Source organism: Netta rufina, assembly GCF_964035555.1.
Source record: "Netta rufina genome assembly, chromosome: 7".
NCBI lineage: Eukaryota > Metazoa > Chordata > Aves > Anseriformes > Anatidae > Netta > Netta rufina.
In genome coordinates this window covers 23,173,792-23,185,873 of record NC_140130.1, presented here as the reverse complement: position 1 = coordinate 23,185,873, position 12,082 = coordinate 23,173,792, and the positions used below count along the sequence as shown (strand labels likewise).

The following is a 12,082-nucleotide window of genomic DNA, read 5'->3' as shown; positions in this document are numbered from 1 at the left end:
CGGGACCCCGCGGCTCCGCCCGCCCCGCGCCGCTTCCTGCTCCGCCGCCCGTGGCCGCCGCGCCCACGCGTGCAGCGCCCCCGGTGGCCCGGCGTAACCCTGCACGGCCGGGACCGGCTGTGCCCCGCTCCCGGTGCCGGTGCCGCTCCCGGTGGCGCTCCCGGTGCCGCCCCGGGATGCTCCGTGCCGCCCCGCTGCCGCCCCGCCGCGGACAGAAGAGGCCGTGGCGGTGGACAGCCCAGCTTTATTACCCCTCCCGTCCCGTCCCGTCCCGTCCCGTCCCGGTGCGTCCCGGCTGCTCCAGCCCGCACCCCCGGTACCGGCGGGCAGCGCTCCGCCATCCCCGCTCGGGCCGGGAGCTCCCCGCCGCGGGGCGCGCACCCCCTGCCTCCGGGCTCACCGCTGCGGGCCTCATTAATTTAATTACCAACATTTACAGCCGTGGGCCCGAGCCCTGCCCGCACGGCCCGGGGCAGAGCCGGCCGCCTCCTCCTCCCGGGCCGACCCGCAGCATCCCCGGAGCACCCCCGGAGCACCCCCGCAGCATCCCCGCAGCATCCCCGCAGCATCCCCGCGCTGGTCCAGGCCGGGCCGCGCTCGCAGCGGCCGAGCGGCAGCAGAGGGAGCTGCTTCCATGCGCTTGCTGCGAGGCTCCGGGGAGGGTGCCCGCGCTGGGCTGGCCGCCCACGGCGCCTCCGGAGCGGGGCCCGGCCCCCAGCCCTCCCCGGGAGCCCCGGGGCTTCTCGCTGCGGCCCCGCTGCCCCCCCCCCAGTTCGCCGTCGCAGCGGCTCCGGCCGGGCAGAGCGGAGCGTTTTTGGCCACGGGTTGGAGGAGGCTGCCGAGGAGGAGGGCGTCCAAGGGTGCGAGGCCGAAGGGCGCGGTGCGGAGCCCCCGCGGGGCCGTGCGGGCTGCCCAGGAGGCAGCGTGTCCCGGGGATGTGCGTGGGGCAGGAGCGGGGCTGCCGGCTCCGTTCTGCGCCGTGGGCTATCGGTACCGGCAGGCCAGCGCGTTCACGTTCTTCACCACGTAGAAGCTCATGGTCAGCGGGGGGATGACCAAGGTGCGGCCGGCCCGCAGCGGACGAGGCTTTAGCTCGGGGAGGGTCCCATCGTCCACCATGGCCAGCGGCTGCCCGTTGAGCTGCACCGACCTGCGGGGCCAGAACAGGGTCAGGGCATCGGGGCCGGGGCGGCGGTGGCAGAGCCAGCCGTAAGCGTGGCACTTACTTGGAGTGGAGCCCGTCTTTGCCGTAGGGCTGCAGCAGGTACTGGTGGACGATCTTATCCCGCAGCGTCCCCGCCAGCTTGATTTTCTTCCGGGAGCGGTGCAGGTTGATGATGTAAAGGGTGATGGACCCCCGGACATAGTTGTGGCTGCGAAGGGGAGAGCGGGAGCTGAGGGGTGTGCTGGCACGTGGCCTGGGGGTGTCACCTCTGAGAAAAGGGCTTGGGGGTGTCTGTGTGAGAACCAGCCTTCTGCAGCCACCTGCATGGGATGCTGCCACCCTGGCTGCCCCTCCATGGGGAGATGCCACCTCCCCATCGTGACACCTTTCCAACCATCCCCTGCTCTCCTCAGCCAGGGGTGGCACAGCTCGAGGTGGTGCTGTGCTGGTGCCCACAGCAGGGGTGGTGGTCCCGGGGCAGCCCCCCAGGGCCTCGCAAGGAGGAGGCTGAGAATGGACGGGAGCTCTGTGCGCAAGTGGCGTCTGCCCCCGCTGCCCCGGGCACTGAACTGACAGCTCCAGACACTGATCCTCTGTCCCTGCCTAATCAGACAGCCCCAAACAAAGGCTATAAAGCACTTTGCACCTGTCAGTTACTGGACAAGGTTTCCTACCGAGCTGGAGGCATGTTGAAAGCATCTGGACTGTGTAAAGAAACAGCCTCTCCTCCTCCACAATAGCAACTTGTGTCTGCGGAGGAGGTGGCTGCTCCCCCCTGCTCGCTGGGGCGCTTTGAAAGCCCTTATCAGCGAAACAATAACCAGGCCGGGCTCCCCGGCACTGCGGCCAGGCGGGTAACCCGACCGACCAGGGGGCCCCTCGTGAAATCCACCCCCTTGATCTCTGCTGCCGGGGCTGCCCCGCAGCCACCGCTCCGTCCCCCGCCGTCCCCGTTCCCAGGCATGGGCTCCCCCCGGCCCCCACAGCCCCCAGACCCCCTCGCCCCATCCCAACTTACTTGTGGTAGCTGGTGCAGTGGGCGTAAATGCGGAGCTTGTCGCGGATCACCCTGCCCGGCCGGGGTTTCCTCTGGAGCCCGGCCACGTGGATGGCCAGGACCTTGGGTCCGATGAGCCGCTTGTAGAGCAGGGACAGCCAGTAGTCCTGCGGGGCAGAGGGGACAGTCAGCAGCACCAGCCCAGGAGAGGCTGCTTTCCCCACTTGCAGCCTAGCAGAGTTTGGGGCTGTTTGGGTGAAAATGTTCCGTGCCAGACATCTGCCTCTGGGGTGAGCTTTTTTATTTTCTTGCACAGATCAAGCCAAAATGGCATTGCAGTTTTTGGGAAGGAGATTAAGGAAGGCATACATGGCTTTGCCCACACCAAGAGACACCGCTGTCCTCTAAAGGAGCCTGGCTTTGGCTGGGCTGTGGGGCTCGGAGGGGAGCAGCATGGGTGCCATATCACAATCCCATGGACCCGCACGTAGCCCAGCTGCAGGCCCACACTGCACACACGTGGGACGATGATGTCTATGAAGTCCGTGCCTTCACCGAGCACATGGGTCCCCTTCTACCCCACTCTCCGTAGCCCCAGAGCTCTCCCATGCTCTCCAGCTACGTTGATGGCACGCTGACTTTGGGGACTGCTCAGGGCGCTCCATTTCCCAGAGGAATTTCTCCTCTTTTAGATCCTCCCTTGGAGTTAAGCACCCATGACCATAGCGCGGGGAAGCCAAAGCGCTCAAGAAATGGGAAACGTTGAGCCCCTGCACACATGCCTTAATGATGCAGCCTTTAATTACGTCACCACATACTATTTTTTCCCGCAGGGCACGGCCTCGCTCAGCACACAGGATGGGCCCCAAGCCCCGGGGAGGGAGGCGAGGCTGTGCAGTGACGGCGGCCGCCGTCTGCAGGGCCCCCCACTCATCCGCTGCAGAAGCTGGGAGGTGTGCGGTAAATGAAGCAGGGTTGTGGGAAGGGAAGGGGCAGTCTCAGGCTGCAGTCGCTGGGGCTCTGTCCCTGCCACTGCTCCAGGCACCGCGGGTGACACCGGGGACACGGAGCCTCTGCTGTATGGTGTGCAAGCGGGGCCATGCTCCTTCCCTGGGTGCAGCCAGTGGGAGCAGCCCCAGAGTTCACCCACCTGCTGGAGCAGGCTGCTCCGTGCCAGCAGTGCTGCATGTCCCAGCATGGGGACGTCCAAACCCACTTCCCCTTGCTGGCTCAGCTTTAGCCACAGGGCTGGAGGAAAAGCCTCCTCCTGCCCATCTCTCGCTGCTCCCGGCCAAAACCACGGGGCTTTGTGCCACACCAGCCTCGTCAGTGCTTCCTCTGCAAACCCAGGGCCCCAGGGGGGAGGTGAGGGTGTGGGCAGAGGTGAGCACATCCCTTGTGCACCGAGGTTTGGTGCCTGCCAGCCTTCCCCCATCGCGGGAGGCTGCTCACCCTGCTCGGGTGTGCTGCTGGCAGGATAAGCAGCGCCTGGCGCACTGAGGGCTCCCCGGGGAGCTGTGCTGGTTAGCAGGCGTCGTTACAGATTAGTAATTACCCGGGTTTATGGCGAGGCCAAAGGTGAACACAGATCGCAGTGTTTAGCCCCACGGTCGTGAGCTGAAAATAAATGAGTTCAGCGCCCCGAGCTACCTGTTAGCTCAGGCTCTTAATTCTCCCTAGCAGCCCGGTGGGGTTTCTCGCCTCCTCTGCACATTCCCACCAGCGAGATGCTGCCTTTGCCTACAAATTATGGGGGTGACGGAGGCCACGGCCAGGGATTCAAAGTGTCTCCATGGGGACTTGGTGGCCACCCTTGAAGATTCGGGTGCAGCTGAGGAGCACGTGCAGATGCCACAAGACAGTAAGGCAGTGAGCAGCAGTGCAGGGTGAGCTGTTCTGCACAGCGTGGGATGTCTTCAAGGCAGAGGGAATTATTTTGGTGCAGCCATTGCCTGTGGGGTAAAATGCTCCCCTGAAAGCTGTGGCTTAGCAGAGCCCTCGGTGCCACAGCTTCCAACTGCCCTGGCAGGGATGCTCAGGGCGGTGTGGGGACTGATGTGTCCCTCCAGCACCTGCACGAGGAGAGGGAGAGCACCGATACCCTGCTCTGAAACCTATGTTTCGAGAAGGATGTGGAAATACCAAAGAGAGTTCAAAGGAGGGCCAGAAAAATGACCCAGGGGCTGGAAGAGGAGCCTTTCTCTGCAGACCCGGAGGAGCTCGAGCTATCCAGCTTGCTGCAGGGAAGCGCTGAAGACAGCTGCAGCTTTTCGCGTCATCGCAAGCCCGCTTGCGGCAGGGGCCAAAATCATGTTCCTTGCAATAAATTACCAGGAGCTGGTGACACTGAGTATTTGGATGATGAATTGCACACGCACCTAGCATGACGAACACAAAACCACTGGGCGCGGGCACTTCCCCAGCTGCTCTGGGGCCGCTTCGACCGCTTACAGGAGCGAGCCCCAATTAAAATCCCATCGGGGCTGCTGGGCACCTGCGGCTATGGCTCCTTTTCTCTCCTGTTCAAATGGTTACCAACTTGGGAAGAAGCTGGTCTTGAAGCCCATCTTGGTGGCCACCAGGGCGGCTTTTTCCCCTGCCACATGCCCTGGAAGTTCTGCCACCTTGCAGTGAGCCACCAGAGCCTGGTGCAGGGAGCCCTGCATGGAGCGGCAACGTCCGGAGAAGTGCTCGGCTCCAGCCAGCCCCACCGCGGGGAGGACTGGGGTTTTGGAGTTGCTGAGGGCTCCTGCTGTGAGCCATTTATACAGCTGTAACGTTAGAGGAGGAATAGCAGAAAGGAATCTGGTCCGCTATTAGTCCCCGAGGATCCGAGGGAGCTTTCTTGCTTTAATTACTTTGCAGACCCATTAAGCAGTGCTGCTGCTACAGCCCTCCCTGGAGCTGCAGGCGAGGAGCACCTGAACAAAGCCGCCCTGCACATCAGGAGGTCTCCTGGCCGGGACGGCTGATTTACGGGCAGGAAGGGCCGTTGTCTCACGCGGGCTGATTTGTGGGGCTCGGGCCAGCCACATCTTCTGAGTGCCACGGGGCCAGCGGAGGCCCGAGAGCTTTCCACCAGACAGAGAAAGCCCAGAGGGTCCCGCTTTATCTCTTTGCACGTTTTAATTCATTGCAGGAGCTTTTAGAAGCTTAAGCTTTTGGAAATGCGGCTGATTAGCCAGCCCTTCAGACAGACCTGCTAACCAGATCCTCCTGCCTCCAGGGCCGCTACGAGGGGTGCAGGAGCGTATCCTTGTGATCTGTCCTACAGGCAGCAAAGCAGCTTTACAGCCTGAGTGTGTCCAACTGCGCACTCTGCACATGTGAGAAGAGGTTGCCATAGCCTAAAAACTCGAGTCCCAGACCCGCAGCCCCTCTGCAAGCAGCAGAGGCAGCTGGACACCTGAGATGGACACTGCTGACCTCACGGTGCCCAGTCTGCCCCACATCACCATCAGCACTCACATTTTTCTCCTCTTCCCCTTGCTTCTTCCCTCTTCTAAACCCATCCAAACTCTTCCTCTGTCCCTCAGGCATGCTCAGGTTTCCACAGCCTGCTCCATTCCTGCACCACAATCTGCATTCTTACAGCCCAAGCACCCTTACGGAGATAAGGGATCTGGCTTCCCGCACCTCACAGGACAGAGGAGCTTGCCCTTTCATCCCTCTGCTGAGCCTGATGGCTTGTTTCTGGCAAAAGCACCTTCCAGAGAAGCAGTGACCGTGGTTCGGGAGGCTTGGCGGGGTAGAGAAGCCGCCACTTCCCATGGAGCCCGTTCCAGCAGCTAAACATCCGCGCTGTTAACAACCCTTACTTTCAGCTTGAATTTGTCTGGCTTCGGCTTCCAACCAGTGGTTCTCATTCTTTCTTTTTCCACTAGATTAAAGGATCTTCAGCATCCAGAGCACTCTCCCTGCGGAGGTCCTTGCATCCTGTTCAAGACGCGGCTGGTTGCTGCTCCAGCACGGCTGCGCCGATGCAGCTTTTAACATTACACATGTCCTCGGCGTGCTTCTTGGACGGTGCTTCTTGCCCAGCGCCCTTCTGCTGAGGAGCAGAGGGGAGCAGGTGGGCACCAGCTGCCCTGGCCAGGGCTGGAGCATCTCCACGGGGCAGGAGAGTTGCTGCTGCGGCTGCATTGCCCACCCTGTGTGCTTATGGGGGCTTCTTTCAGGCTGGCTCCTGTCCACCCCTGCAGACTGAGTATCTCCTAGTGGTTAGGGAAAGGAAAAGGCCACACGCTGACGTTAAGGCAAAATCCAGGCTGCGAGTGTGGCAACCATGGGAATCACTGCTGAAAACTGATGGCACAGAAGGGAGAGACTGCCTGGGCTTGGTTGAAGCAGCCCTTGGTCAACACTGCCCTTCGTGTGCCGTCTCCTAGCAAGGCAGCTCCCTCCCGGCCAGCAGAGCATCTGGAGGAGCAGCCAGACCCCTCTTTGTCATCACCTCTCCCTAACAGGGTCCAGGCCATGGAGGCAGCAGGAAGGGAGCCGAGCTGCAGGATCAGATGTGTTGGGAACCAAATGCAAATTGTTTTGCTGTTTTCTGTTCTTCTGCTGCTCTTCACCATCACGCTACTTCCCTCTGCTCTGCTGGCAAGCGTGCACTGCCCTGGGGAGCGCCTTGCTGTCCCCACTGGTGGGTGGCACGGGGTGGCTGGGCGCACAGCATGTGCACAGAGGGGCTCCTCGCTGCACGTGTCCCACAGCCCCAGCGTCTGGGGGCCGAGCTGCAAGCAGCAGTGTGGCTTTGAAGCGTTTGAGAGTCCAAGCATACGCACTTCAGAGGCTTTTTTTTATGGCGCACGAAGAGGGAAAGGCCCCTTAACCCAATGTGACAGCGAGCAGAGAGTAAGCGCTTTAAATCTGTCTCCTTGTTTGCAGATAAAAGGAGCCTCAGAACAGGCTCAGAGGTCCTGGAAGACTGAGTGCAGGGAGGGCGGGGATGAGCAGGGGATGCCGCAGTCCTTGGCACATGGCAGAGGGCTGAAGGCAGCAGAGGGGTGCTCAGCCCCTCGGACCTGCACTGGGCAGCCCTCACCCGTGGTTTGGGAGCTCGCTGGGGATGTCTGCAGGGCACCATTTCCCCTCTGCCCATCAGAGGACCTCTCTCTGGCCGGAGCTGTGCTGGGAGAGCCCTTCCCTCGCTCGCACTCGATCTGCCTGGGGTTTCATCCCTCGGTCCTGCAGCCAGAGCCCACGTCCCACACGAGGCATCTCCCGTCCCTTCCCTGTCTGCAGGCGTCGCTCGCGCGAGAGCCCGTGCTCCAGTGTGCGGGGCAGATGGGGGTGCCAGACACCCGCGCTGCAGATTTATGGCCCTGAGGAACAGCTTCCATCTGTGTGCGAGCTCCATTGGACCAGCTCCCTCTCCCCACCCTCCGTCACTCCCTGCCTTGGGACGCTGCCTTCCCCTCTGCCTGTGCAGCGCCCGGCGCCACGCGGCCCCATTCGGGCGGCCCCGAGCTGAGGGTCCTGGACCCTGGCAGCGGGGTGGCTCAGTGCTGAACGTGCAGACGGGTCAGTGCTGTGGTGTGGCTGAGCCCCACGGTCCCACAGCCAGCTGGTGGGGCTGGGAGGTGGGAGAGGGAGCATTTGCAGGACCCAGATGCTGGGTCTCCACTTTGCCCTGGGGTGGGTGCACGAGGTCATGGGGCAGCGGGGCCAGGCTGGGTGCAGGGCGAGAGGATATGTCCCCCACAGCCCTGGCTGGGGGCTCCCTCCTGTGCTGCACGAGGCAGGAGAGGCTCTGGCCGGGGGGAGGCCGGGACCTCCAGCTGCACTGAGCCACGCCGCCAGCCAAGGCAGCTCAGCCAACGAGCGCAGCGGGGACGCGTACGTGCCGCAGGCAGGGAGCACGGCCGGGAGCCCTGCTCCCAGCACTGGCACTGGGTCTACCACCTCAATGCCAGACCTGGTACAAACTCAGAGACCTCCAGGGGCCTCCACCTTCCAGGACAGACAGTAACTTTCCCATCGAGTGCCTGTGGGCTAAGCAGAGGAGGTGAAAAATCACCCGCAGCATCCCGGCCCCGGCAGGCAGAGCACTGCGCACCGCTGCGCTGCTCTCCCAAGGACGCCATCAATTCCCCCACAGCATTACCCTGTCTGCTGCTGCTACAGCTGAGCAGGCAGCCTTTGCCATCGCTTCACCCCGCCAGCCCTGGGGCCTTTCGCATGCCTCCGTATGCTGTGTATTAAGGTTACAGACAGAGAGGAAGCTTTAGCATCTACCTAAGGCGGGAGAGCCAAGTGTCGCACCATCTACAGTCTTTGGGAGAAGGTCTGAGAGGGGCCACGTTATTGGGAGATGTAAGTCAGGATTTCAGCTTTGGCCTTCCCGTGGGGCTGGAATCGCTGTGGCCCTACCCAGAAACATGCCCCAGTTTCTCCACACATAGCTATAACCTCAGAGCACTTCTCCCTGTGCATTAAGGGAACAGGAATCAGCAGTAAGGATGGGTAAAAAAGAGGGGGGTGCTACATGGAGGAGCATCTAAAAGGGTGTTTAACATGCTCTAACAACCCAAAGAGAGAGCTTGCACTTACCTGGGGGGACTTTGCAATGGAATAAATGCTTTGCATCATTCAGGACTGTTTCAGAGTGATATTAGACAGGGGGAAGCATTACGCACAGTGTGCCTAAAAAGAGCATACAGCCACTAAATGCCAGACGGGCTTTTCAAACTCACTGCCCTGTGAAGGGTGAATGTCAGCGGGCTGCTGCCCTCGCTCCCTCCACTCTGTGCTCCCACACACGTTTGGATGGGTTTAGGTGCGTGCAGTCAGCCTTACATACGGGCCAGGGGCTCTGTGTGAAGGGCTTCTCAAGCACGTGCCACGCAGTCAAGCCCTGATTATTTTACGGCTGGCTGCCCCAGTCGCTCAAGAAGAAAAAGCTCTCCAATAGCTGAACAAATTCCCTCAGAAATAACAAGGCATTAAAGCACTTGAGATCAGCCGCATTAAGGTCAGCAGAAGCATTCACATTCCCCAGGCTGATCTCATCCGTGCCCTGTCCAGGCACTTCGTGCCAGCCTGTTTCTCCTGTTCAGTACCCCAATAGTCCCAAGAGAAGCCCATTGGAGAGGGTGGATGGGCACCCGGGGTGACCTGCATCCTGAAACTCCACTGCCCTTCTCTCAGCAGCCAGCTAACTCACACCCAGCCTGCTGCTGGAAAAGCCTTTGTCCCGGCCGCTGACGGGCAGATTGGGTTTCAGAGCCCGGTGACCCCGCACAGGTACATCCAGCCGCTTTCATCCCACTGATAGCTCCCACGGGAAAATTGCAGCCGCTGCGCCTCGGTGCAGGTCACAGTCTGGTCTCGCTGGGCTTTTTTCATGTCTGCAGCTTTGAAGCCCAGCACCAATTTGCACCTGCTCGTGGCTCTTTTGAAGCATGGGAAGGGGCCTGGGGAGCAACACTGGCACTTGTACAAAATCACGGTGCTGCGAGGTGGGAAGAGGATCTGCTCTGAAGCATGTGGGGGAGTGAGGAAGCGGCTGTGAGGGGTGTTTAATTTATTGGGAAAACTACCTTTAAAACAACAGCACGATCTACTCTCAATACCTTCATTGTCTTTGCCAGCCCGGGGTTTATTCCCTGAACTCCTCCCCTGGCGCTGCCCTGCAGCAACCCCATAAATTCCTTCCCGGGGCGTGCAGAGCACCCAGCCGCCCTGCCAGCTTCTCCGCTTTCAAGGTGGGGGATTTACTAGACCAAAGGGGGGAAAAAAAAAAGGAAAAAACAAAAAACAGATGAAAAGGAAACCTGCTGCTTTTAAAAGGCTTTTGCATATGCTTTCTTTATTAGCACCCTCTGCATGGGAAGCCCCAGCTGCCCAGGAGTTTTTGAAGATCGAGGGATGCTGCAGGGCACTGCTGAGAGCTGCTGCCCCGTGTGAAGCCATGCGTGCCCTTCAGCTCAGTTTCAGAGCCCTGCAGTGGGGGCTGAGGCTCCAACCCTGCTGTCCCCAGGCCAGCTATGGGTCTGGCACTGATCCTGCCGCGTGCACCTGCCTGGGGCTGTCCCTCAGCCCGTCCCCGTTGTGCCCTGCTCCTTGTCTCCCATCCTAACTGGTGCCACCACAGTGTCACCATCCTCCCTGCCACAATCCCGAGCCCTGGGCACTGGATGAAGTTCCAGGCACAGTGGCAACGCTCCCCCATCTGCCTCCAACATGCTGCGCTTGACATTAACTAATGCCTCCTATTAACACTGAAGGGAACGGATCTGGAAAAATTCATTTGCGAGCCGAGTTCAAACAGGCCACAAGCAGAGGTGGATCCTCAGCTGTGCCCTGGATCTCTCTGTGGTGAAGCCAGACGTCTGCGAGAGGGGTCAGGGACAAAGGCAACACATTGCTCTTTGCGCAGGGAAGAGAAAAAACAGACCCCCCCCAAAAAAAAAACACATCAAGAAGGGCGCATCTCTGCGAGTGCCCCCAGGCAGACCTACCGGCAGGGGGTTGAAGTTCTGGTCCACCAGGTGGTTGTGGCCGTGGTCGAGGAAGGAGTGCCGCACCACCACGTCGATGCCCTGGCTGGCCAGCAAGCCCAGCGTGTTCAGCCACCTGCAGCCGGGGGGAGCGGGGGAAAATGGTTTCCAGACCAGAGCCTGCACCCTGTGCTCTGGAGAGATGCAAATGCCCAGGGAGCAAAGGAGGGAGTGAACGCATGCAAGGACATGAGGCTGCAGAGTGGGAAGAGGACAGGGGTGCTCCTGAGCTGGCCGAGGGTGGCAAGGCCATGGGGTGCAAGCCCCAGATTTGGGGAGCTCAGGTCACAGCCTCTCCTTCCCTCCCACACCCTGTGTGCACATGGGAGGTGCTGTTGTGGGGTCCCCGGCAGCCCCCTCACCCACAGAACAGCGGGGCAGACAGGTCGTAGGGATGCTACGGAGAAAAGAGCAGCACCCAGGCTGCTGCTGGGGGCACGAAGCAGCGTGCAGGGGGGCTCTGTGCACAGGGCTGACCCCCCGGCTGCAGCACCCACCCAGGTGGCAGCGCCCTGGTGCTGGGGAGCGGGCGGTACTCACAGGAACCCGGCCGCGTAGGAGTCGGAGAGGTTGTTCATGCCGCCGGCCGATAGGTAGCGCCAATGCCTTCCAGCCAGATCTTCTTGCCCGGCGTGTAGGTGTTCACGACCTGTGCAAGAGACAAAGGCAAGCACGAGACCTCACTCCCGTGCCCTGGGGAGGGCAGGGGTTTGCTGTCTCCCAGCACAGAATGGCTATGTCCAAGGTGGGGGACTGTGTGTTGGCACACTGGCAGCGTGTGATGGGAGGGGATGTGGCTGCCAGCATGGGAGCACCCACACGCTCTCTGCAGCATGGGGACATGGCACCACAGCCAAGCATGAGAGCATCAAGGGCTCAAGAATCATGGGCAAGTGCTGGAGCCCCTTGAAGGCATGGTGGGAACTACAGTGGCTGTCCCCAAGCATGGCAGCACCACGGCTAAGCAGGAACCACTTCACCACCTGTAGGGTCCCTGGCACAGCCGGGATGTCCATGTCCAGGGCGTGCTGCCACCCCTCAGAGCCCCAGCGAGATGCTGGGCACAACGACACAGCTCAGGTGGCAGGAGCTGCCCTCTCCCAGTCCCGAACAACCTGCGGCACCACGCGACAAACCCTATCCTTTCTGACAACCCCGCTTCTCCAGGCCGGGCCACGAGCTCCCACAGCCAGATGTCTGCAAGCCCCACGGCCCGAGGATGCGCGCGCTGCGCAGCCTGACGGGATCCTGCCCCATTAGTGAGGAGCGCTGGAATGTGCTGGATGGACTGGGATCCCTCAAAGCTGTTAAATACGCCAGCTCTGGGCTGCCTCCCACTCACAGCCTGCGAGAGTCGACATCCCTGACTGAAGCCCCAGAGGTGTTGGCATCCTGCCTGTAATTATCTAAGCCCGC

At 61.2% G+C, this 12,082-nt stretch overlaps 1 protein-coding gene across 1 annotated transcript in view; it reads right to left on the bottom strand.

Annotated features, from left to right (window-relative positions):
• Positions 1-984: 984 nt before the first annotated feature.
• Positions 985-12,082, bottom strand: part of HPSE2 (heparanase 2 (inactive)) — a gene marked incomplete at its 3' end in the record, with an annotated part of 95,368 nt that continues 84,270 nt past the window's right edge. The window contains 6 exon segments of the mRNA XM_084290203.1: positions 985-1,150; positions 1,227-1,373; positions 2,184-2,329; positions 10,628-10,742; positions 11,207-11,256; positions 11,259-11,315. Of these exon segments, the coding sequence (XP_084146329.1) occupies positions 985-1,150; positions 1,227-1,373; positions 2,184-2,329; positions 10,628-10,742; positions 11,207-11,256; positions 11,259-11,315 (681 nt within the window).